At 38.7% G+C, this 27,811-nt stretch overlaps 2 protein-coding genes across 6 annotated transcripts in view; one reads left to right on the top strand and one right to left on the bottom strand.

Annotated features, from left to right (window-relative positions):
• Positions 1–17,677, bottom strand: part of SESN1 (sestrin 1) — a 104,419-nt gene extending 86,742 nt beyond the window's left edge. The window contains exon 1 of one of the 2 annotated variants that reach the window (XM_057737921.1): positions 16,938–17,677. In XM_057737921.1, the coding sequence (XP_057593904.1) occupies positions 16,938–17,216 (279 nt within the window). In that variant the 5' untranslated portion in view covers positions 17,217–17,677. The remainder of the gene's footprint in view (positions 1–16,937) is intronic. The other variant, XM_057737923.1, reaches the window with a different exon arrangement.
• A 693-nt stretch (positions 17,678–18,370) lies between these two features.
• The window catches only part of CEP57L1 (centrosomal protein 57 like 1), an 83,184-nt gene continuing 73,743 nt past the window's right edge, over positions 18,371–27,811 (top strand). Inside the window, exon 1 of one of the 4 annotated variants that reach the window (XM_057737927.1) lies at positions 18,371–18,510. The gene's annotated coding sequence lies outside the window, so the exon portion shown is untranslated. Of the gene's footprint in view, positions 18,511–18,636; positions 18,731–27,811 lie in introns of those variants that run through there. The other 3 variants (XM_057737928.1, XM_057737929.1, XM_057737925.1) reach the window with 3 other exon arrangements.

Genomic DNA, 27,811 nt, shown 5'->3' with positions numbered 1-27,811 from the left:
ACAAATGAACTGATGTAACATGTTCACACCTGCACAACAGTGACTGGGGAGATAGTAGCCTTGAACGGAAAGCACCAATAAGGCAGTGCAGCCAACAGAGGTTTTAATATAGCCAGAGTGCAGATAATTTTTTACTTACCTTCGTGTGTGTGTGTGTGTGTGTGTGTGTGTGTGTGTGTGTGTGTGTGTGTGTGTGTGTGTGTGTGTATTTCCTTGATTTAAAATATACATGGGAGGGACTTCCCTGGTGGTCCAGTGGGTAAGACTCTGCATTCCCAATGAAGGGGGCCTTCGATTCCTGGTCAGGGAACTAGGTCTCACATGCATGCTGCAACCAAGAAGCCTACATGCCACAACTCTGAGCCAGCATGCTGCAACTAAGACCCAGTGTAGCCAAAATAAAAAAACAAATAAAAGAAACATTGTCTTTAAAAAAAAAAGTATACATAGGAAAAATATTTTAATTTTCATCAAATATTTGGCCAAGATATTAAAAATGAAATATGAGAAAATGATAAATGATCTTCTTAAACTAAAATTAATAGCTTTCCCTACAACTAAAAAAACCCTAGCCTCAACTTAAAATTGTATTCAGTGGGGTAAATTTTTTTTAAAAATTGCTATCCGTTATATAATAAGTTTGGCCTGGTTTTGCAATAGCCAAAATCTATAAGGACTGGGGCTCATAAAATGAAAAATGATAAATTATTTCATCTGCTCTCTTTCAGATACCACTAAATTGATGGTAAAATATACCAATTTGAATTTGGGAGATTTCAATAAAAATCTGGGTTTGCAATAATGTTTAATCTTGTTATTCAATTTGAGAATGTTCATAAAAGTTTTTGGCTTTATTTTTAATTCTCTTTCCCCTCAAATCATAGACACAGCTGAGATCTGATTCACAGCTCATTAGATAACCATTAAATGATGAAAAGAAAGCTGTCTGCCACTTCCTATCTTTGGACAAATGCTGCTTTTACATTTAGTACAAAGAGTGGGAAACAAGGAATTTCCTAGGATCAGACAGAAATAATAGGGTCAGAAGAGTCATGGGGGAAGATGGAGAAAAAAAAAAAAGATCAAGAATGGATAAAGAAGATGTGGCACATATATAAAATGGAATATTACTCAGCCATAAAAAGGGATGAAATTGAGCTATTCGTAGTGAGGTGGATGGACCTAGAGTCTGTCATACAGAGTGAAGTAAGCCAGAAAGAGAAAAACAAATACCGTATGCTAACACATGTATACGGAATCTAGAAAAATGTTACTGATGAACCTAGTGGCAGGGTGGGAATAGAGATGCAGACGTAGAGAACGAACTTGAGGACACCGGGGGGAGGGGAAGCTGGGACACAATGAGAGAGTAGCATTGACATGTACACACTATCAAATGTAAAATAGATGACTAGTGGGAAGCTATTGCAGAGCACAGGGAGACCAGCTTGATGCTTTGTGAAGACTTAAAGGGGTGGGATAGGGAGGTTGGGAGGGAGGCTCAAGAGGGAGGGGATATAAGGATATATGTATACATGTGGCTCTCTCACTTTGTTGTACAGCAGAAACTGACACAACAATAATGTAAAGCAATTATACTCCAATAAAGATTAAAAAAAAAAAAAAAAAGAAGCTGCTAGAGGGAGGTGGGTGGGCTTCTCCAGCTGAACCTTGGTGGGTTCCAATCAGTGAGGCAGCAGGGCCTTGGGGAGGGCAGCTACTGGCCAGGAGGGGGTGAGCCTCCTTTATCTGGAGACTGGTTGCAACGGAGGTGGGGCAGAGCCTGGACTCATACTATCACTTGCTGAACTGCACTCTCTTCCAGACATTATTTAGGGCATATAACCTAAATCACAACTCTCTTCACAGTAGGCAGAGAGGCCCATTCTTCCCAGCACCTAGTTTCAGGAGATAAGTTGTTATGGTAGGCTGCTTTAAAATGGTTCCCAAGGATCCCTGCTCCACCTCCTGGGATTCACTCTACTGTGTAACATGCTCCCCCTGGGTATGGGCTGAATCTTGTGTTTTGCTTCTAATGAACAGATTAAGGCAGAAGTGATGGCATGTCTCATCCAAGATTTGGTTATAAAACACTGTGACTTTTGTCATGCTGGCATTCTTTTGCTGGTACCTTGCCTCTGGCTCTTCTCAGGTGCTCTCTCTGAAGAAGAAAGCAGAGAGGCCTACGTGGCAAGGAACAGAGGGAGCTGCCAGTCAACTACCAGCAAGGAATTGAGGTTCCCAATCCAACAGCTCTCAAGGAACTGAATTCTTCCAACAACTATGTTAACTTGAAAACACATTCTTCCTCATTTGAGCCTTCAGATGAGACCACAGCCCTAGCTGATACATTAACTGTAGCCTCATGGGAGACCCCAAAGCAGAGGTCCTAGCTAAAGTGCAGCCAGATTCCTGACCCACAGAAACTGTGAGATAATAAATGTGTATTATTTTAAGCCACCAAACTTATTATGAAGCAACAGGTAACTAATTCAGTTGTTAAACAAAGAAAAACTGCTCAAGCTCACCTACCCTGATCATACCCTGAGAGTCTCTGTTGCTGGCTTGTGCCAGCCTCCCCAGTCACCACCAAGGCCTGGGCCCTTCTTGTCCCCTTGGCACAACTGGGCGCTTCTTTTGTGAGTTTGCAGATTAGGTTCTCCTCAGTTCACCTGCCTGGTCTCTCTCTCCCACCCAAGGGCTTTGGTACCTTCAACATCTGAAATAAATAATAGAACATTTGAGCAAACTTCCTAGCTCCATGCTTCAGTGACCAGACCAACTTGGAATCTAAATGCATGTGTGGTTTCTAGGATAAACCCACCTATTCTGACTATATGTTATTAGTTTATTGCTTTTTGGAGTTTCCATTTACTGTTTACCACTAGTAATGAAAACACTCTGGTATTTTAACAAGTATTGCTGTGCCGATACATACTGACTGAACAGCAGCCCTAGTTTATGCTGTAAGGTTAATTCATCAGACAATATTCAAGATCTTAGTTCTATTTCCTCATTAATCTATTTCCTTATTAATTAATGCAGTTTTTACAACTTCTTTTAGCCAGCTCAATCTTTAAATTATGATAGTATCACCACATGGAAACTGCCAAGCTAGAGTTGTTTTATTTATAATGCCCAACAGTATAGTGAGAAGGAGCTTTGGCAAAAGTCATAGTTACACGTTCAAATATGCACTGACTGATAGCAAAAGGGAAAAAAAAGGAGGGTCACAAAAAGGAAATAAAAACGAGGCCAAAGCTTAGTCTGCAGGAAAGAATAACAGAGCATTAGTTACAGCCAGTCATAAGAGGTTTGGTTTGGGCATGCTGGGGACAGAAGCAGTGTGTACTTGTGTAAACAGACAGATAAGCTGAGAAGAAAAGTTAATTATTACATTAACATTTATTTGCTCCACTAAGCTGTCTTTATTACCCAACCCATTCTGATCTTTCCTTGCTCTGAATTACTATAACGTTCCACATGTCATTTAATTTTTGCACATCGATTTTAAGTCATTTTCCACTGTAAAAATAATATGTGCTTATGAACAAAAACAAAGAAGGCTATAGGAAAACAGATTAGTTCTTAAGGAGGTAGAGTCAGACATGCCTCCTGACTCTCAGTATTCACTACTTGATTTAAGTTGCTTAATCTTTCTGCTTCCTCATCTATAAAATGTAAAACTCACGTCACAGAATGGCTATAGGTATAAAACTAGATATTGCAGTGAAATGGGCCTTCAAAGGAAGTGCACAGGTAGTTTGTAAAAATTCTTCCAGAATATGAATGTAAACCTCAAATTAAAAAAAAGCAACAGTGTAGCAAGAATTAAGTTTTGCAGATCTGGTGTGGCACAGGCAGTGTCACCAGCAGTTGCACCACCTTTAGGAGCACTGCGGGCCAAGGAAAGCAGCACCCAGGCAGGCTGCAAGTGCTTCTCAACAAGCGAGCCTAGCTTCTGAGACATTCCTGTCTCCTTAGCTAAGTAAATCGGAAACTTAATCTAATCTCACAGCGAGGAGGTGTGTTCATATATGTATATTTGCTTTGTTTTGGGAAGATAGCTTCCTCAAAACCTGTAATCACTTGAAATCTTGCAAATGTTATATGTCAAATGCTTATAACAAGGCCTGGCATATAGTAAGCATTCAATAAAATTAAGCATTTATTAGTGATTATTATTATAAAAAGAAAAATTAAAATCCCCAATAATGCCACCTCTAAAAGAGAACCAGTGTTTTGGTACTGTTTTGGTACAAGCAGGTTTCCTAACATTTTCCCCTCTCTATAAAAATACATATATTTGACCTATTATTTTAAAAGTTGCTTTTCCACTTAAATACATAATTTTTTTCTTTTCTTATACATTTTAAAACAGCTTTCAATAACTGTGTAATATTCCTTTATACAGGTGTACCATAATTTAATTAACTAATAATTTAGTTATTGGATATTTAGATTACCAAGTTATATATAATAATACATGTAACACATTTATATCATAAACAACATTATAGAGATTATTATCATACATAAATCTTTTTCAGATGATTTCTTAGATGTGGAATTACTATGTATATACACTCCCACCAACAGCTGCACTATTGCCAAAATACTACCATAAAATTTCACATTTTTAGTGAAAGTTTTGATTTGTTCTTAATTTCTTTTCTCTAAATCATTGCAAAACTCTTAATGGCAGTGGTTGCTTTCAACTTCTTTTTATATCTCTCACAGTGCCAATAACAGTGTTAGGCACAAAGAAAGATTTTAAATGAATTCTTACTCTAAAAAAGTATTCCCATTTCAGCCTTGGAGAGGGAGGTCAGCTAGAGGTGCAGTGGGGTTCAGGAAAAAAAACAATAACCCTGTTATTATTTTAAGAAAGTAAAAAGAACTATAATTTAGTTTCATTCCAACCAATAAAAAGCACTTAATACAAATATGTAGTACTAAAATGACAGAATATCTATCTCAAGGTTTGACTCTTCACATTTTACTACACAACTACTTCCAAGTTCAAAGAGGGAGCCATCGACGACCAGTATAAATTGGAATTAGACACCTCTTAATCAGAACAATTATCTCTAAGGATTTATTTATAATAATAAAATGCACTAAGGGGAACAAAAATAATAAAATAAAATAAAGATTAAAATACTCATTGCTTGGTGGAAGAACTAAACACAGCTCTAGCTTGGAGTTAAATTTCTGTTTAGCAATTTACTTTCGTATGTTAAAGTGAAAAAAGAAAGAAAAGTGCTTGCCAGACACCCGTACTCCAATACTCAGCACAGACCCAATCATGCAAGATTTGTTTACATCCTCAACATCTAAATAAGATGAACTAAACTTTTAATGCAGCATTTGGGGAAAAAAGAAAATGTAATCATTTGTTAGTAGCTGTCACTAACGAAGGAAGTGTAATATTTAGATTTTCCATCTTCTTTGACAAGGTTTATTGCCATAATTATTATTTTTATCATGCTATACTAGATTTCTAGCACACATGCCATACATACCAAAACTTTGACCTAATAAATGGTATGTAAAAGTATACAAGCGGCAGTTACTATTATGAGTTTGAAAATATTTTGTGCTTAACAGTATAGTTATAATGGGGTTTACAATTAGAAAATATCAATGAAATTTTAAAATCTAATTTATAATGTACAAAGTTAAGTATGCCTAATAATTGTTAAAGTACACAGTTCAAACTGGGTAATTTCTTAAAATCACTTTATAACTTTAGTTCATAATTTAAGAAATCAAGATTAAAATGTTCTAATTTGATCAGATAAATGTTGAACTATGGAAAGGGCAAGAAAAAAACACCTTTTACACTATTTAAACATAATCCTTTATGATTCCAATGAGCATTTTCCATAATAACTAAATAAAAGAATCCAAAGACTTTAAAGTATGCATGGGAAACATACAAGTGAAAAAATGATTTCTATATGAGCCCAAAGTAATGGTATAATCTTGACTTCTTAAAAAGACAATAGAGGCCCCTTTCCTTTTTAGCTGTAAACAGCTTGCTGTGTGACATGTAATGTAATACCATATTTTGGGAAATTTCAAACATTTGTAATCCACGGGAAAAACACTCAACACTCCTACACTATTTTTTTTTTAAGCCCACAATAGTGCAGTCTTTCAGCTACAAAGCCAGAAGCCAGTTATAAAACCAGTACTTTTCCACTAGAGTTACTTGTGGGGCGGGGAAGGGGATGTTCAGCACTGCAAACGTTAGGGTCTAAAATAAGATCATTGCAAGGAGTTACTACAACACTCACACTGCCAGCACTGTCATGGCAACAATGAACTAACTAGGAGAATGCTCTTTTAACATTCAGAGCTAATCTTGAGTCTATTACTCATGGAAATATACCAAATTTTCTTTCAGGCAGTTCACTAAAGAAATCATCTTAACTTGATAATCTCTTAATGTAAAGATAAGCCTTTTATATATCACATTTCCAAGATCACACAGTCTAGCACCTTCTTGCAATCAGTTGAAATTTATAATGACAACATAACGAAAATTATGTGCCACAGTGAAACACAAAGATTTAGCAGGGTTCAAATGCAATTTCAAATGGGTCAGGGTTTAAATAAGAATTTGATATGGAATTTAATAGCATCTGAGAATGTGGTTTGTCCCAGAAACCAAAGTTTTACATTTCATCCTGAAGGAAAAATAATCTGGAAAAGAAAGTAATATATATTTTCATAAATAGGAAACTTGTATTAAATTTTATTCAGATAATGCAGTATAATGATGAAAAGCAGGGACTCTGGAGTCTTCACAGCTTAGGTTTGAAACCTGATTCCTCTTAAGCTATGACACCTTGGGCAAGTTATCTAACCTGTTTGAGCCTTGATTTTTTTCCCTGATGCATGAAATGGGGACAATAATACCTACTCTTGCAGTGCTGTGGTGAAGATTAAATGAAAAGGGTTAAGAATATAGGAAAAGGGTTAAGTACTAGGTCTCGCATACAGAATGCCTATTCTTATTACATCCAAAAATGTACATTCTACAAAACTAGAAAGATTAAGAGACTGCTGAAGATGACTTAAGATAACTTTGTCCCAATGTGTGGCAGATTATAAGGGGGGGCAGGCATGGCAGCTCAGGAGGAGTCCCAAAGACACCTGCCACACCCAGTGAAGCAAATTCAAGAAATCAAACATGGTACAAAATCTCTTCAAGCCCTGTTACTTCTGGGGTATCTTTTGGGCAATGTAATCTCTGCTTAGTTACTTTGTTCTTAAAATCATATCTAGCTGTCTAGGTCAGGCCAGTTATCCGGCAAGAGTGAAAGGACTGTTTTGGGGACTTCCTGCTTAACACGTCAAGCTCCCATTGGTGGAAGCAGAGTAGGAATGCTGACACTGCAGCTTTAATCTCCTCAGTAGACCTCAAGGCAAGCAGTCTCTGCAGCAAACGTGCCTGAAGTATCTGACATGAATCGACTAGGCATAGAGGATTCAGTTGCTTACCAACAGCACTGGCATACAAGCCATCATTTGCTTTTCCATATTTTATATCCCTGAAGATATACTGGAAAGTCAAATGTTCCTAGGTGGAATCATAGAAAAGCATAGTATCAGGGGAGGAATCTGGTTCCCAGAGCGATGAAACGATATTTATAAAACCCTTAACTTCGGTTCCTGGAGGTGCTATTTCCTCTAGGGTGTTATTCCCTAGAGCCAAGGGACCTGGAAAGCAGGTGAAAGCTTTCCCAGTTGCCAAGAGACTTGGGGTACCCTAAAGGGCATATGGTGCCAGAGGGCTCAACTTCCCAATCTCCTCTCCCCTAATCGCACTGTGAGGGCAGAAGAGAATACTAATAGTTAATATTCACTGAGTGCTTACTGAGTTACAGTAAACATTGCACATGTTACCTCATTTAATCCTTGCAACCCTGTGAGGGAACTGAGGCTTAAGGAGGTTATATAACTTGCCCAAGGTCACAAAGTTTGGCAGAGTAGGATTTAGAGCCAGGTCTGACTAACTCCAAAGCCCATGATTTTGACCATTCTCCTCTACTGCTGTCCAGGTATGAAAGCACAGGGCTTGGCAGTGGACCTCTCCATGTACACTTGGCCACCTGGATGACACATGCAGCTGCCTGCCTGCAACCTCTCCTAGTGCTGCCATGCTGACATACTATAACGGTGCTGAACTCCAAGGAGGGGATGGATGCTATACATCTGCCTTCAACCATGGGGCGCTCTTCTGGGTAAGCCTACCACTTACCCTGAGGCAGTGGTTGGTTTGAAGCACCCTTTGGTAAACCTGAACATCAGCATTAATCAGCTAGTATATTAAAATTTACTGTACAAAGGCAATTAGGGATGTAAATACATGTGGATACAAAGGGTAGGGTATAGGAAAGTCAATTATAAGTCAGTAAATAAAAATCCTAAACTCTAAATATAAAAATCCTAAAGTAATGCCCGTGTGAAGTTTGACTCATTAGCTAAAAGGCCTAAGTCAAGTTCATCACCATCTTCATCATTACTGCCAACACTCATCACCACCACCACCACCATTTACTGAGCATTCACTATGAACCAGGCCCATTTCTACACACTTTACTATTCACTTAATTCTCAGAACGACCCTGTGAGAGTGGTATTATTATTTTCCTCATATTACAGATAAGTAAACAGTCTCAAAAAGTTTATTCATAATTAAATTTGTACAGTGTATCAAAGTTTACAAAATGCTTTTAATATGATCTCCTTTAATTTTTATAATCACATCACAAGGCAGGTATTAAAATTATGTCAATTCACAGATGAGGAAACAGACTACAGACATTAATTGATTCACGAGCGTATGGATTGTAAAGAAAATCCAAGATATTTAAACCACTCTGAAGTAATATCTCTAGTCAATGTGAGACTCTGTAAATTTAAAATAGATGGTTAGAAAAGGAAAAAAAGGGCAAGAAAAAGAAAGCAAAAGCGTCTTTTCTTTTTAAAGTAGAATCATTATTAAAGTTAAGAGAAGCTCACAGCCTTTCCTATGATATGTCAAAAGACAGAAAAGCACAGTGCTTGGCATATAGTAGGCACACAGTAAATACCTCATGAATAAAATGAGAAGAAATCATTCACTAGGTTCAATGGTAAAATCTATACTGCCTCAATAACATTTCAATTATTTCTTATACTCAGAATCTGTCATCAACGAAACTGAATAAAAATAGATTATGTTTTATAATTTAAGTCTGCCAATGTATACACTACTTGTTAGATGAAGAAAGACACACCTTAATTTGGTGAGGTGTAATCACTATCAATGACTTTGAGAGATCTTATTTTGTGAGGAAATCTGTCTCCCTATCATTTAAATCACTTTTTACTTTTGAAAGGCTTCTCTTAAATATGTCCTTCAGTACCACTGAACATATCACCCTACCACTATTTTGCAAGGCTTGGTCTTTATCACATGATCGGAAGAATTTCTTACTGTGTTCAGGCTATGAATAGCATTTGAAAAATTACTCAGTTATAATTATAGACAGCTAACACCTGCCAACTTGCTAGAAAATGAAATCATGTAAAGTTTAAAGATGATTGTGCAACGCTTGTCAAACACTGAAGTGTCAAAACAGTAAATGCTCACTTTTAGTGGGGTAAACTAAGATTCTAAACAGACTTTACTGAATATTACACATAGAATTGACAAATTATCCTAGTTAACTTTTGTAAAAGGCATATATATGCAATCTTGTCAATTTAAACAATTTTTATGTTAAAACACTAATACTATTCATTTAATGAATACGTATATATGAAAGTGAATTTGGGTAACATTAACAAAGCTCACATAAATTTTATTTTCCTTTAGTATGGCTTAAAAGCTTAGGAAGTTGTCTGAAGGTAATTTTATAGGTAATAATTTATAAATCTATGAAGACATTTTCCTTTTAAAATTAAAAATAGGGTAAGATTTAAAGAAAGCATGAAACTAAAAGTATCTCATATTTCACTGCAATCTAATTAGATTTTCCTACAAGTAATTACACAAAAGAGATTAGAACATGAGAAGACATAATTCTTGTGTTGCCAAATTTCACAAGTTTTTTTTCATATAAACTGAAACATGTCACAGATGGTGACAGTCTATTAGTAGTATACAGGCTTTCTACAATAAAAATGCCTACTGTGAAAGTCCAATAAACGGTCCTAACAGTCATCCTACCAAAAATTCCCTAAATATTGATACTTCTAGTGCAAAAGCTTTTTTAAAAAAAAAAAAGCAAGCATCTTTTAAAAGACTTTTTTTCTGTACACAAATGTCATGGTAAAATTATCTTTAGTGACATCAGTTTAACTTGGTGTAGTAACCAGCAGGAAAAAAAGCAAAGCATAAAATAATGTTCCCATAGTGTGGCTTAAATTTCCAGTCTGCCCACTGCCCCTAGTAATACCATCATCAGATATTCTGAAGAGCCCTCAGATGCCTGAGTATACGGTGCTAGCATAACTGAAGTACTAGGTCATATCATCAAGGTCAATTAAGATCTTTCTCTCTTAATGTAATAAATGTGATCTAGAAAAGATGGGTCAAAGTAAATCCTATTTTCCATTGACTTCAATTAAATATAAATATTTTACCATGGTGTGAAAAAAAATACTTAAGAAATTGTGACAAAGAAGAGATTATAATTGGTGGCAAGGCTTGCCTGGTGCTGATGTACATCCAGCATAACTTTCAATCTTTCATGTATTTTAAGCGCTGCCTTCCCTCCACCAGTATCTCCCCTGTCCTTCCACAAATTCTAAAATTTTCCCGTGTCTCTGGTTCCTCCAGTACATGCTAATTTGCTACTCATAAACACTGTGTTTTTAGATATGAAATTATTTATGATTAAGACATAACACCAAATAGGGCCTTGGTGTTTCAAGTGATTAATAATCCTTCATTAGATCCCAAATTCCACAGCTACTTTCTGTCACGTCAAAGTTCCAAGAAATCCTTAAGTTGGCTGTTTGAGTTATTATCTACTCAAACGGTTAAAGATATCCTGCAATTTCTAATGGCTTACCAAAAGGAAAATAAATATATATCTAAAACAAACAGAACAGCACATCTATTTTCTAATTCTTTTACTCCATGAACGATCTGTACAGCACTTTAAGGGCACAGAGTCTTAAAGATAAGAAAATAATTCCAATTAAGCTAAACTATTGTTTTAGGGAGTCCTCCTGATATAAACAACCCATGACCTTAAATTGAAACCTAATAGGCAAGTGTTTAACATCCCATTTTCCTAGAAAACACTACATCCCATTTACAAACAAAACTATAACTATGTTAGAAAAATATTTACAAAATTGATCATTCTGGTTTTTTGTTTTTTTCCATGCTAGAGACCACCTCGGGCAGTAACAGCAATAAAATATTTGAAATCTTAAAACTTAAAAAAAAAAAAAAGGGTATCCTTGTTAGTTTCAATCTTTCTTAAAAGTCAGAACAAAGGAAGAGGACAGGATGTATTTATATATTATAAAGATGACACTGAGGATAGATAGTGTAAATATGATTCATCCTGTAAGCCAGTGAGCAAAAAGAACATAGGCTCTTTACTTTGTTTTCAAACCATTTAGAAAAAAAAAGTTAAAGATTTGCCTTGAATTTCTTTACATTCTTCATCCAAAGACGCCCAGACAACCTGCGGGTAAACAGTATTCCCCTCTGAGCTCAAAAGCAAAGAAAGAAAGTGGTCAAAGATAGGAATAAGAGGAAGCACTGAGGGGAGAAGCAAGCCAGGAGGCTTTCTGAGGGAAAGGGACTAAGTTCTCAGTGTATCAATAAAATAAGGAAGGCCAAAAACCAGTGGATATGGAAGAGAGAAGCTCAGTGTAAATACTGAAAGAAGACTTTCATATTAGCTATGATACCAGCAGTGAACGTTTGAGATTAACTACCTTAAATTTTTGGCTTTGACTAGACATGGCAGTAAAATAGAAGTAAAAACAAAACAATCATCTTAAAAAGCCAAATCTGCTTCTAGAATGTTCCTAATCTATATCTTATAGCATCATTATAAATGAGTTATGTTTCCAATCTAATAGAATCTAAATTATAACTCAACCAAAGCAATATATTATCTAGTTAGAGAGGAGTTTTATTAGCAGCTTCTGACTAAACCTATCTTCTGTCCCTCTTCTTCCTCACCAACAGAAATCTTTGTTCACATCATGGGGGCTCTCCTGGTTCTTAGGGGCTGAATGTCATTAATCCAAACCAAAAATAGAAAGGCCCAATTTCCTTGCCAGGTACTGGCTTAGTAAAGGGCATGCGATAGTGGTCAACAGAATCTGAGAAGTCTGCTGGAGGGTTTCTGGGGAAAGCTTTTCTTCCCTGATAGACACATGGGAAAAAATTCTTACTCTTAGCTGCAAATGGTCAATGACTTCACATGGTGCCTGGAACTACTGTAGCAATCTTGCAACCCTGAGCTGAGACAGCCCTTGCTATGCGGAGCAAAGGAGAACAAAAAGATAAAGGGCAAAAAGGGAAGGTCGTTCAGCTAATGAAGCAATCATTCAAGCTTTAAATGGCCCAACCTCCAGACTCATTATCCTAACAATAAGGTTTACTAACCTCTTATTCTTAAACCTACAAACTATACATTACCCAACAGATACCAACTGGATACTCCAACTGCAACTCTAACAACTATAAATGTGCACCATACCCAACAGCTAAAGTTTTATTTTTCCCGGGGTGGTAACAATCATTTCACTAAAGGAAAGTCTCCTCCACCCCATTTAACAAAGATAAATACTGTGTTACTTGGTCTAAGTTTTCTACCTTAAGCCAAGTTACTTTCAGACAGTGTTAATTGCTGGCAGGCATATAAGAAAATTTAAGTTTTCCTTTGTCATGGTATAGAAATGAAAAGGACCAAATGACTACTCTTGGAAAAGTACTTGGCTATTTTAGATACTCTTCATAATGTTTTGATGAATACACACACACTCACATTTCCCCCCTTAATTACAAGTATCATAAAGACAATAACTCATCAGTGGACTACACTAGTATAGTGGTCCAGTCTGTTCCTTTACTTAGGCAATCAAGCATAACCAAAAGGTATTATGTGTATAAACACACAAACTGCACAATTGGAGCCTCCTATGAGAACAGAAGACCTTCCTCAAAGACAGGGAACAAATCTAACTGATCTTCCAGTCCTGAGTACAGTGCCTGGCACAGAATAGTTCTCAAAAATCTGTTGAAGAGATTTAGGTATGTTGACTTGAAATCAGTAAACTGAGAATAGGATTACAAACAGAGAATGCTATCTCTCAGTGTGCCAACTTTTGTTTTTTTTTACATGTTTAGCCATTTTGAGTTGGACCCATCCTACCACCACCCTACCACCTCTCTCTGACGATAGTCCTCTGACCTGACCTATAGCAATCAAGGGCCCCTTCAGGAACAGCTGCAAAAATTGCAAATGCAGTTCAGCTTTTGCTGCTTACTAATGAATAACAGAAGGCATTATGGAGCACTATATTATTTGGTTTCCCCTATGAGGCTGATGCTAGTGTGTGAGAAGTGAGGCTGCAGCATTAAGTGGACGCCAGATGATGCTGGACATTAAATAACATATTTAAGAAGTTCAGGTTCTATCCCAAAGGATTTTAGGGAGGAGAGAAACATGGTCAGATTTTTATTTCAGATAAATAGCTCTGCAATTACGTGGAGGATGGATTAAGTCTAGAAAAGTGAGAGAGAACATCAGAAGTAAACAGAGGTGGCAGGGGCAGAAATCCCTTGAAGAGCTGTTTCTAATCAGACTTATCATAGGCAACTTAGTCTCAAGATGGCTAAAACAGAATTTATCATTCCCCTAAACTGACCCTCTACTACTCTTTAGCCTCCCAAAACGACTTAATTATTCAACAAGGAGTTCAAGCCATTCTTGATTTTATTTTCTTCATCTCCTATATCCAATTAAATACTATTATCCCATGGTTTCTAACTCCTAGCTATCTCCCCAAACTATTCACCTTTTTCCATTTTGTCTACTACATCCTACTCTGCCATTTTTGCTTTGGACTAGTGAGCAACCTCTTAACTGTTGCACATTCACTCTTGACCCCTGAAATCCATTCTCCAAACTGCTTCCAAGGTGATGCTTCTAATTCACCATGTATCATGTCACCATCTTGCTCAACACCCCTCAGCAGCTTCCCATTGTTCCTAGGATAAAGTCTACAACTCTTAACATGGCCAAGAAGATCGTCTTTTCTCTGGCTCCTGACTAAAAACACTAAGAATTCCTAACTTTATGGTGTTTCTTATGTGCTGGGCACGGTGCTATGCTTTGTGAGCATTATCTCATCTTATTCTTATTGTGAGGCAGGAACTATTAGCATCATCTTCATTCTGCAGATGAGGAAACTGAGTCAAGGAGAGATTATGAAATCTGCATCAGGTTGTAGAGTTAATAAAGTACTGGAGTCAGGTCTGACTCCAGAGCACGTACTTAAATTTTCATACTCTTCTCAAACTGTATGCTCCAACCACACTGCATTACTTTCCACTCCTAAATTCGCCTGCTCTCTCTTACCATGAGGCCTTCACACATACTATTCCCTACATCTGGAATGTCCCCCTCCTAAATCTCATTTTTGCTTGGATAATATTTATTCATTTCTGCTTAAATGCCATCTCTTCAGGGAAGTCTTCCTTTACCATCCAAACTTACATTATTTGTTTCCTTCTTTATGGTCTGTCTCCCTTCAGCAGAATGTCAAAATTGTTACCACTGATTCTCAGTTCTTAGAATGGCATTCAATGGGGTTCAATTAACATTTGTTGAAGGAAGTCATGAATGAATGATGTAGGGATGGAAACTCCCTAAACTAATAACTTCATCTATTCAGACTTAGAAACAATATTTATTTAGTAGCTTCCAGGTCCCAGTCAATACTCTTGAGAACTTACAGCCCTCCTAGGGGAGACAGACACATAAACATGTGATTATAGCCCAATATAAGTAAAGTGCCTGTTAGACTTGTAGCTGGAATAATGTGCAATAGATGCAGAGATGAGAAAGAAGGCCTAAATTGATAGGAAACCCTCACAGTAGAGATTCTTGAATCCTTTTGCAGGATGAATGAGTCTTGAAATACATGGATTATGTGATATGTATTTCATTTGTGAAAGGGGAGAGGAGCATCCATTACATATGGGGCGCCTTACATCTCATTTATAATAATTTATAATATTAGTTATTATAATACACCTCTGTATTATTGTTCCTATTTTATAGATATGGAAATCCAAGCTTAAGAGAGGTCAAGTAATTTAACTTGTTCAAGGTTATGCAGTATATTAATAAAGGAGGAGAATCTGAGACCAGCTCTGACACTAGTACCCATTTACTTACCATTATGTTAGTCCTTTGACCCTGTACTCCCCAGAGCCTAATTACTTCTGTTTTCAGTCTAAGTCTTAAGAAAACTGGTTATCTGGTTCCCCATTCTAATATAAAAAAAGTAGCAAAATAAAAGATTCAGGAAGAGACTGAAATGAAGTATACCGACAGCAAGGGAAGGAACAGAAAAACTATAAAAAAATTGAACACACAAATTCAAACAAACTAGATCATACAGTCCTATACATACATTCCACCCTCAGCTGTACAACAGCATGTACTTGATGTGCATAGTGATGACCCCTTATGAAAAAAACGGTTGTTGTAATCATTACACTAAGAGATAGAGAAATAACTTTTGATGCTTAAAAGGGTAAACTTGAAGTACTAGAATAATAATTCCTCTCTAGTAACTCTGGATAAATTGTAACTCTTGTTTCCACAGTGCTTGGTGAGAAGAACTATCCCAAGATCTTAAACACAGCCTTCATTTTATGCACATTATTATTTTTCTGCTGCTTAAAGTGAATTCAAGCCAAAATCGAAAAACTGTTCATCTTAGCTTACATATATACCTAAGTAAATTATAAATTTAAAAAACTTCTCATACTAAGACTCTGAACACATGTGGATTGAGAAATTTAGATAAGCATAAAGAGCACTTTTTGACCATTCTTAATATTTAAAAACCTTTCTCTTAAAAAAAATCTTCTAAAAATTCTTCTAATAAAACAAGATAAATTGAGTATGTACAAACAGCAGGAAAACTATAACATCCTTAATCTTTCGCACTCACAACTTAAATAGATATGTATGTGAGAAAGAAAACAATCAAACTACTTAGGCAAACACAGAGAAAGCTCGTTAAGTAATTGACCATAAGAGTCTACCATTCACTCAACCTGGATTCAATTTTTCAATCTGCAGATGTCAGCTACTTTATAACATGGGCTTTTATTATTTTATATAATTCTTTCTATCAGAAGAGAAAGGTTGCATTTACGGAACAGATTCTGGGTTTTTCTTGTTTTAAGAACAAGAGAAAATTGTTTCACCAGTTATCTCAAACAAGCTGACAGGGAAACATTTAATATCCTTTATCATTTTAGAGGCTTTTAAAAATGAAACGTTCCACACAGAGCATTGTTTGTAACTATGTGAAAAGCATACTGGCTACACTTCCCAACAATATGTAAAAATGAATATAAAGAAAAGCGAGTATTTGCTTGTAATTAACTGTAAACTTCACATGTATTTCCCAGGAGGGATGCAATTCTGCTCAAATTCTCTAGAAAGACAATACTTGTTTAGTCGTATTTGAAAATTACTTTTACTTTGGTTCACCTTGTCCGATTGTAGCCTTAAATTCAATGTTCTAAAGAGCACTCTAAATTTAAGATGTTGACTGGTCCAAATCGTAACAACTTGCTTGAAGCAAATACAAAGTGAATATCTGCAAGTAAAACTTCACTGTACCAGGTAAACAGTTGTACTTATAATGCTATTTCTTACCTGGACGCTCTTCAGAATAAACTCACTCTTCTCTCTGACATCTTTAAAGGGACACCTCTTAGAAAGCATAAGCAGATGAGCAAGAAGCTTATTCAACCCATCCAAAGAAACAGCATTTGAAAAGCCGTCTGCTGGACGATAAGGTGTCTCTTTCACCAAACGAAGACACTCGGTTTTTCTCACAATGATTTGCCTAATGTTTTCCAGTGCTGTCTCTCTAGTAGTTGAATCTCTGCTGCACAGTCCATCCCATCTCACTTCATTCTCTCCTTCAGCCATGACAACTGGAGCTTTTTCTTTGCCGTCTTCAGTTACCTTTCAGCATGTCCCCCAAAGCACTTTGTATTTTTAAGACGAGAAATTTAAGAATAAAATCAGAGAACTCGAATCGTCACGAAGACACACGTCTGGGTGACATTTGGAACCAGAAGTGTCTTCGAGCTACAAGACAGAGCTCGCCCTCTCCTTCCTTCTACCCGGAGGGGCGGTCTTCTGGTCAGAGACTGGGGAAAAAAAACAAAAAAAGTTGGAAAGTTGAAACCTTCCAGCGCGGGCTTTGCTGGACAGGCAGTGTCGGGAAAGCGCTCTCCTCCGTCTCGCGGGGTCAGCGGATATCCTCACGTTGTGGAGCTGTCAAACCCCTGCTCTGCCCAAAAAGGCTGGCAACAGTTGAAGGCTCTCCAGCCATTCGGTGTTTTTCGTCCGTGCAGCCACGGTGCTCTCCCGAGCCTTCCCGCCCCGCCCCTCCTCCGGCACCAGTCCCCGCCTCCCGCGGCTCCTCCCTCCCGGCCGGGCGCTGGCTGGGAAGGCTTGCCGAAGCCCAGCTCGCTGGCCGCCGTGGCCAGAGAGACCCCGGCGCTCCCGAGGGGGCGGCAGCCCTGCGCAGCCGCTGTCTCGGTACCGGCGCTGGAGGAGAGCGTCCCCGGCCCCGCCGGACTCCCCCGGCAGACGCCGCCTCTCTTGCAGTCCTGGCGTCCTCGCCCACCGCCCGCCAGGCCAGACGGGCACAAGGCGGCCCCGCAGTCCCCGAGCGCGGGGCTGGGCCGCGAAGCTGGCGGAGGGGCCCGGGCCCGCGGCGCAGAGCCCGCCCCTTCGCCCAGCCCCAACGGCGGGGCTCGGCCCAGAGGGCGGGAGCGAGGAGGGAGGATGGGGTCCTCACCCCCAGCCCCTCCCCTTTCTCCGCCCGGCACAAGCCAGGAGCCGCCCCTGCCCCTGCCCCTGCGCCCTCTTCCCCGCCCAAGTACACGCGACCCGCGGAGGCAAAGCCATTGGAAAAAGCCCCGCCCTCCCACAGGCCACCTCCAGACCCCGAGTCCGCGCGCCGCCGCCGACCGCTGCCGGCTACTACGCAGGCGTGAAAGCCGGCACGGCGCACGCGCCTTAAAAAGCACCTCATCTGCGCTGGGGGTGGGGGGCGTTTTCTCTGCCCTGACGTTTGGGTTCTTTGGGCTGAACGAGGGCAAAGGAAAATAAGGGGCAGTTGAAGTACACCGAAACTATCACAGGCAAGACAAGCACCGCAAAGAAACTGTGCCCAGACGTACAGCTGGAAGTACTTGAATCTAACTTTAAGGTAAGCCTAAAAATAGGAACGGTCTCTTTTATTACGCCGAACCCCAGATTTAAGAAGGCAGGGCGTGCTCGCATTGACTTCTGGGAAGTGTAGTTTGGGTGCTGCCGGCGCGTTGTGCTTGCGACAGAAACTACAGCCCCCGTGAGACCCCGCGACGTTGCCTGTGGCCGCCTGCGAGCCAACGGTTAGCGTTGACGGAGATTGACTGATAGTCGGCTTGGTGAGCACCGTGGGCTTGGTTGCCACTTGTCCTTTGGCAGGATTTTTCCTTCGTTCATTTCCTCTGGGATTTTAGAAACCAGGCCATCTAGGGCTGCATTCTTTAGTCCGGGGACTTTTATCAGTAATCTCCGTGGGAAGGACTAGTCCGGGCGCGCAAACCCGAGGGCGCGTTGAGGCGAGGATTTGGGAAAGGTCGCTACCCTGAGGGTCGGAGGGTGCGGGTGCGGGGTAAAGCCAGGCAAGGGGGATGCTGTGGAAACGGTGCTCCGCGCTGCTCTTTCTGGTTCTGCTTTCGCCCTTGCGAGTGCGCTCGCGCGGGGTAGATTGGGTATGACCGTGCAACTGCACCTTTGTTTGCCGTTACACAGGGGTGTTCTGTGCTTTATTTGCTCGGTCAAATAACACCCCCAGCTAGGCTTTTAAAGAGAGTTGTCAAACCCATTTTGTATGAGACTAAAGGGAAAAGAATCCTCGGTATTCCTAAATATGAATTTTTGCAGGCTTTAAGGATACCATATGAAAAAAGACCTATAAAAATCCCCTCATTTTAATATTTTTTAGTCAATCATTTGTTTACAAATTACTGTTTGATTTTTAAAAATCGTTCCTCTTGAGGAAAGTCGACGTTTGAAGGGTTGTCAATGGACTGATAACCTAATTAGATTTTAATTCTTCACGTTGCAGAATAGATGTGTTTCTAAAGACTTAGCCTTGTTAGGTACTAAGTATACAACAGTGGAAAAGACTGTTATATAGTTAAACTAATGGTTAAACATACTATACAGTACACACGTTAAACATACAGTACTATAAGATATCATTGGGATGGCTAGAAAGATCACTCAGCCCGGTCTGAGAAAGTCAGGGAAATGTTCATCTCTGAGATAGAGGGCCAGAAGAATAGCATATGGTGAGGCTCTGAGTGAGAGAGAAGGTAATTTCAGGAAACTGCAGTAATCCAAAATCATATATATTTTTGGGAGGGATAGCTTTTTGTGTATTGATGTACTTTGAAGCAGCGAAGAGAAGGGTACTGTGAATTTTCCAGATAGTTTCTGAAAGTGACTTATCCTTGAACAGATTTATAGTTCTGATGAATTGGTTTAATTTGGAAAGTCTTTGACATTCTAATGTTACTGGTTGAAATCAGAATTTTTAAAAATGAGAACTTGTGTGATTTTAAAAAACAAAAAAGCCATTCCTTTTTTTTTTCTTTTCTTTTCTTTTTTCTTTTTGAGGGGCTCATCTTCCTTTGTCCAGCCCACAAAAAGTAGGGTAGTTTCTTAAGTCCGGGTCTCCTTTTTACTATGTAATCGAATATGATCTCATTCATAGCCATGGTTTCGCCACCACCTATGACTCTTAAACGTATAGCTCCATGCAGCTTCACCTTTCAGCTTTCTTATCTACATCTCCTTAACGTTTCTTGGATATCTCGAAAGCACCTGAAACTCAGCATGCCTAAAACCAAACACATGGTTATCACCCGTGAATGTGATTGTTTTCCAGTGTTACCTGTTTCACTTTAGGGCACTACCATCCACTTGTGATGAAAATTTGAAACCTAAGCGTTATTCTTGATTTCTTAATGTCCTTCATACCTCTGTAGCCAAATTATTATTAAACCTTATCAATTTTATCTCCCAAATATCCCTCAGATGCATCCTTTTCCCTGCATCTGCACGAGCATAGTCTTCTAAACTGCCATAATCTCCTGCCAAGACCATTGCAATAGTGGTTATTCACTCTGGCCTTTCTCCATTAGTTCTCCACACAGCGGCCAGAACAATCTTTGCAAAATGCAGATTTCTCTTAAAACCATGTAGTGGTGTCCTACCGTAATCTTAAAGGCAAAAATCTCTTTATAAAGCCTAATGTCTTTTGGTTCCTTTCTACCTCTCCAGCCTCACCTAGTATACTACTCTCTACCTCTCTGTGCTTCAGCCATACAGATCTTTCTTCAGTCACTGGTTCGCATATTCCCTTTCATCCATTTGTCCACTGAAAAAATATCTGTTGAGTACTTACTGTATAACAGGACATTGAAATTATACTACTGAGCACAAAGTACGAGGGTGAGTCAAAAATTATCCGCACTCCGGTTATATTAAAACTTCTGTTGGCAGCACTGTCTTATCAGCACTTTCCGTTCAAGGCAACTGTCTTTCCAGTCACTGCTGTGCAGGTGTGAACGTGCTGCATCAGTTCATTTGTATCTGTGGTGCGAGCAAAAATGGATGTCCCACTTGTGATTTACACCTGGTGTCGTTATTTACTGAAGATTTTGTGTGCAGTATGGAGAAAGTATTCTATGGCAAAGAAGTGTATATAAATGGTTAGAGATGCTTATTGAAGAGCTGAAGACTAAACTTCAGATTAAAAGCAGAGCACTGCTATCCAAGGGCGTTGTGATCTTGCATGGCAATGCATGTCCTCACAGTTCTACCCACACTGTCGACACTGCAAAAACTTCCTTTTGAGGTGTTAAAGCATCCTCCCTATAGTCCTGTTGTTGCTCCATAGGACTTTCACCTGTTTGGTCCCCTGAAAGCAGCCCTATGAAGATGAAGATTCACTTCTGATGAAGGAGTGAAGATGGCGGTGCATTCATGGCTTGCAGCTCAGCCTAAAGCATTTTTTAGTGAGGGAATACGAAAGCTTGTTGACAGATGGACAAAGTGTATTGAAAAACAAGGAGATTATGTTGAAAAATGATGTATTTATCTTTTCTAAAAGTTAATTAAAATAAATTCTACTGCCAGAGTGTGGATAATTTTTGACTCAGCCTCGTATAAAAGTCCCTACTCTCATAATCTTGCATTCTACTAAGGAGAGATAAACAATAAATATGTGACATATATAGTAAATGAAGACAAATGCAGTGGAGAAAAATAAGAACCAACTCAGAAGGGGAATGGAGAGTGGGAGGTTTGGGGGGGCAGGGTTCACTTTTAAATAAGGTGGTCAAGAAGGGGACATTTGAGGGGATCTGAAATAGGAGGAGGAGTAAATCATGCAGGTGCCTGGAGGAAGAACGTTTCTGTGACGACAACAGCCAGTGCAAAGGCCTGAGGGTCCTCACATTTGACAAATAGCAGTGTGGCAGGAGAGGAGAATAACATGAGGTCACAGAGGAATGAGGTCATGTAGGTGATTGAAAGAACTTTGATTTTTTTTTATTGAGATAGGAAACCTTTGAAGGTTTTGAGCAGGTGGGTTGCATGATCTGTTTTAAAAATGATTACTTTTAAATTGTGTTGACCATGGACCACGGAGGAACAAGGGTAGAAGCAGAGATATTAAATAGGAAGCTAAGGTAATAGTGCAGGTGAAAGATGGTAGTAGTAGTGGGCCAGGGTGACAACAATGGTGGCAGTGGGAAGAGGCCAGAATCTGGATATATTATGAAAGTATAGCCAACAGGTTTGCTGACAGATTGGATATGAGATGTGAGAGTAAAAGAGCCAAAGATGATTACAGGTTTTTAACTTGAGCAACTAGAAGGAAGGAATTGCCACTCAGTGTCATGGGAAAGTCTCCAGATTTGTGTGTTGGGGTAGGGGGTAAATCAGGAGTTTAGTTTGGCCATGTTATGTTTGAGATGCCTCTAAGGTGCTACAGTAGAGGTATGGAGTAGACAGTTTGATGAGTCCAGAGATGAGGGTAAAGATCTGGCCATAGATATAATTTTAAATGTCACAGTAGTGTTTTGATAGTAGATAAAGACTGAGAATAGTTGGTGTCACAAACAGAGGCACTCCATGGAGTTTGGGTCGGTTTGGAGTTATCTGCAACTGCGACTATGCAGGAGTGGCCTGTGAACAGAGAGAAAAAACTGGAGTGTGGCTTCGCCAAGTGAAAGTGGTTGAGGAGGAAGGAATGCTAAGTAAGTTATGTTAAATGCTGCTCTGGGTCAGGTGAGATGAGGATAATTAATCACTGCATATGGTAACGTGGAGCTCACTGAGGATCTTGAGAGCAGTTTCAGTGCAATAAAGGGTAGAAAAGCCAGAAGGGTGTTTTATTTAAGAGAGAAGAGAAGAGCTAGAGACAGTGAATGTGGGTGCAGCAGCTCTGGTACTGTTTTCTTTGTCCAGATCTTTCTAGCCTAGTCTTTGGCTCCTGTTCCTCTAGATCTTAGCTGAAATATCACTTTCTGAGAGAAGTTTACCTGATGTGATAAAATGTCCCTATTACGTACACTTATTGTGCTATATACCTTTACTTCCTAATAAGTTACAAGCGGAGTTTTACGATTGTCAGTGTGATAATTTGATTGTCTGAGTCTAAACCTTAAGCACAGCTGTGCCAATTTTTGCAAATAATCTTCAGCTCTGAGTACAGTGCCTGACAGAATGAACCTAATAAATATTTAATGAAAGAATGAATGGAAGAAAAATGTAAAGGCAGAATTTTCAAAGATGTTGCATATTTACCTGTTGTTTACAAAAACACAAGATAATTAATGGATGGAGGAGGGTATTTTATAATGAAAACATTTTAGAAAATTAGTCTTAAAAGTAAGCAAAACTTTTATTGCTAGTGAATTGTAGTGCTCACCCTCATGAAATTGGATTTGCTAATATTTTTACCATATCTCATCCTATTATAAGATAGTCACTTGTATTTACGTAGAGTATAGAGTAGAGGATATATGTAGAGGACTTCCTGCTTTAAATAAATAGTACTCTAGTCAAGGAAAAAGCTGACTGGCTGGTCTCCAACAACAGGCCTTCACTGTGAATTTCATTGATGAATTAATCGTAAGAAAAACATGGCTCCTAGGTCTTGTACACTTACAAACACATCTTGCTAAGTGCACCAGAGTTTGTGAGATACACACACGCATACGCACACTCATGCACGACTGATGAATTTATTAGGATATACTTTGAGATACTTGTCAAGTAGATAGCATACTGATTCTCTGACTGAGGGGTTTTCTTTGTAGGAAAATTATCTGAGAAATCCCCTGGTCGCTTAGGAGCTTGGAATCAGAACAAAGGAAATTAGATATGTGTTGTAGTCACTTATTAGCATTAAGCTATAAGAACCTCTACAGTAGACCTTAAATTGCCTCCAGTTTTTGTCCTTCTGAGTTACTTTTTCCATTCCTGACAACTCTTCTTTTTGATGAAACCATTCTGTCTTTAAATATGTTAAAACATTTGTATTGTAGCCTAGTCTCTGGTCTTAGGGCCATTCTGTCTCTATAAACTAACTTTCCATATATCTGCTCTGGTCCATTATGTATTGATTTGTAGCTTAGCCTTCAGAAGGTAATCTTATTTCTTAGTTTTTGCAGGCCCCACATATCATACGGGGGTACATTGATCAACAATGAGGTCTGAGCTAGAGATGTATTATGTATTTGGAAACTATCAGCCCATTAGAATATTTTGTTTTATTTTGCTTTTAACCTACCATATCTATGTGCTTACTATGTTTCAGGCACTCTGTTATATGCTTTGCACATATATTATTTTACCCTTACATAATTAAAAAAAAATGCTAGAGTTGATCCAAAGCTTACTCTTAACCATTATGTTAGTGTTATACTGTAACCATGGGAGCAAATATGATTGGCTATGGTGAGGATGCAGAATAAGAGCCATGGTAGTCTGAAACTAACCGGAGAAGGAAGAGAATAACCAGGAGAGGGGCAACCAAGGATTTGAAAATTTCAAGAAGAAATGACTAGTCAATATGCAGAATGCTACCAACCTGTCTGGAAAGCTACAGTTACTGAATGGTTTGACAGTAGGTAGTCTCTGTTACCCTACAACATATGCATCTGGCATATATTCCCATATTAATGTTGAATTACTGTGCTGTATTGAGATAAAGACTGATTGACTCAGGGTGGCCTAGGGAAAAGCCATGCTGCTCCCTGAAGATAGGAGAGTCTCTCCTAAAGGGCTGGCGTTTTTCTTGTTCACCTCTACCAAAAATGTAGTTTCCAGATCAGGAGACTACAGCTTGAATGAAAGGATTTAAGTAAATGAGGACAGGTAATTCTGGATCCTACTGGGCTTCTCTTTCCTAGGTTTCGTCTTTAAGGAGAGGATATGGTAAGCATGGATTTTTGGGTGGTGGGTGCTAAAATAATGCTCACCAGTTGAGGGTAGATCAGGAACTATGATAGATAGAATAGGGCCTAAAAGCCCCAGAGAGAAAACCCTAACTTATAAGATTCACTGCCTGGTTTTTTTTTTGGTGTCTGTGCTTTCTTCTATTATCTTCTGGCCTTGGTAAAGTCTTATTTAAATATCATAACTTTATCTTTGCTGTATCAGTATGTAAGGGAAAGAGTCATCACAGCTCTAACAGGGCATACGCGTTATAAGGGGAGCGGCACCCTCCTCCCATGAGCCAGTGAGGAGGGACAGGGATAATGAGAGCTCCAAGGGGAAGGTGAGAATATTGAGGGCAAGCACGGGAGCTCATGGATTTAACTCGTAAGTCGCCCTTCTGCTTGTAGAGATTTTTATTCCATTGTCAACCTCAGAGGATCTGAGTTTTTATTTATTAAAGAAGGCAATGCCATTTTCCTGTCAGAAAATGACCGTTTTCAGTGTACTTACAAGGGGAATGGCGGAATGAAAGCCTGATATTTGCATTGTTCAGTATTTAATGAAAACCTAATATGGACAAGCTCTATGGTTAGCACATACTTCTTAAGCATACTTAGGAAGCTGCCCTTAAGAACTGCCCTTAAGCATACTATCTACATAGAATATAGACTGTTATTCAAAGAAGTGAGGCTGAATAGCGAGGGACAGAGATAGGGTAGTAGCTGAAGATCTGTGTGATAATGAGAGAAGGGTGATGTTTAGGAGGTAGAATCACTGGGATTTAGTGACTATTTGGATCATGGAGATAAAAAAAGAAGATGCCTGGGGTGACTACTATCCAGCTGGTAAAGAGTAACTCCTTCCATTAATCAGACTAGGGAATATACTAGGAAGACCAGTCTTGGATGGAAAGATACTGAGTACAGGTTTGCACATGTTAATCATCTTCTTTGAGGGACTTATGAGTCATTCAGGTGAACAGTACCCAGTACTGCTTATGAACATCTTCTGTATGTGAAACCCTAACTGTTCTTTGTGAGATGTAGCTATAAATTCAGATAGTGAGAAGACCGTGGACCTTGGAGTCACAGTTTGAATCCCAGCTTCACTTCTTACTGGCAGTGTGAATTTGCCCAATTGTGTAACCTCACTAACTTTGAATGTGGGAGATGAAACAGCCTTAGTTTCCTTACCTGTAAAAGGAGGATAATACCTACCTTCCCAGGGCTGTTGTGTAGATTTAATGAGATTATATATATAAAGTTTTAAATTAGCAGTTGGCACTAAAGAAATAGTATCATCAAAATGATCATCTTTATGTAAAATAATACTTGTCCTTCAACTTGATGGATATAGTGAAATATTTATAAAGTGCTTTGTGGTTGAACTGAAAAGTGTTATTTTGCATAATGCTACTCTACTGTTGTTGGCATTCTCCAAGATTTTATGAGATCCTTGAGTTATATTTAATTTTTCCCAAATTTACAACTTAGCTTTAATAATATTTTGCATGTTAAGCTTCTTAATTGGGGAAAGTTGCCATAAGTTAAAATAAGGTAAATATGATTTTTTTTCATAAAACTGCAAACAGAGATTACTATACTTCTGAGCAAGGACTCTATGTCCAGTTTTGTTATAGAAATTTTTAAGAACACCATATTTCATCTATAACATGTCTATATGATATAAAAAGTTTAAAGAATATATATTTCAAGAAAATATAATTACCAATCACATAAAATTTTATTTAATGTGATAGTTTTATACTGTTTAATTCAGAGCTCTTATTTCTATAATGCCTACCTTATTTTTCCAGCAACAAATAAAGTAAATACATATTATGGAATTTAGAAAAACTTCTCCAGGTCCGTAAATTTTCATAAGTCCATTTTAGAAGACTGTTTGGGAAACAGGATTGTTTGATGGCTGAGAACAGATTGAAAGGTTTTGCTAACTTTGGGGAGAAGCAATGTAGCATTTCCCTGAGACCCCTGACTTTGGAGTTAGACCTTCAAATCCATGCCTTTGCCATTTACCTTATACAGATTGCTAACCTTTCTTCATCTCTAAAACCCCATCTTCTTCATCTCTAAAATACAGCACATGTTGTTATCCATTGTTATAGTTCTGATGTTTGAATATAACAAATATAGGATCTTGGCACATGCTGCTTTTTCTATTCAGGGTGCTGTTACTTAGGATTTTCACACGGCGCCTTCCTCATTGTTTTGGACTCATCTTAAAATCCCTATCCTCAGAGAGGTCTTACCTGGCCATTCTAGCTAAAGCAGACCACCTAGTACCCTTTCTAATCTTCTTCACAGCAATTCGGTTATCCACGTGAACACGTGAACGTATTTGTTTGTTTCATGCTTGTTGGGTTCCTTGAGAGGAAGGACTCTGTCTTGTTTACCACTGTACTCCCAAGTACCTCAGACAGTGATTCACACATGGTAGATGCTCCAAAAGTACTTGACCTACTGGCCGACCACCTACTTCATTGACTTGTTAAGGAGACTCCATAAAACAATATATGTAATGCACTTAAATGCTTGGCACAATTTCCTCTTTTTGTGTGTTTTCCTGTGTCCTATCTAATTAAAAAGTTTTGAGACATCTACTTAAATACTCACATATATAAAATCTAATGGTTATAATGATCGTTATTAGTAGTTAATATTCACAATGTGTTTATTCCGCGCCTGTCTTATGCCAGGTGATTTACATGAATTTTTTTTAAGCTTAACAATAACCCTGTGAAGTAGGTATTATTATCCCCATTTTTACAGATAAAGAAGCTGAGACTCAGAGAGTTGAAATAACTTTCCCCATAACACATAGCTAGTAAGTGGCAGACCCAGGACTGGAATCCATGCCTACCTGCCACCTGATAAAGAGCTGTTAGTGTAGTAGCTTTTTTCTCATTGCAGATTTTTTTTTCTTTTCTTTTTTTTTTTTTTTTTTGGAGCGGGGTGTCCCCAAGTATAGAGCTCGAATACCAAGTT

This window comes from Hippopotamus amphibius, chromosome 6, assembly GCF_030028045.1.
Source record: "Hippopotamus amphibius kiboko isolate mHipAmp2 chromosome 6, mHipAmp2.hap2, whole genome shotgun sequence".
NCBI lineage: Eukaryota > Metazoa > Chordata > Mammalia > Artiodactyla > Hippopotamidae > Hippopotamus > Hippopotamus amphibius.
The sequence above is the reverse complement of the archived record's forward strand: the minus strand, read 5'-3'. Positions and strand labels throughout refer to the sequence as shown.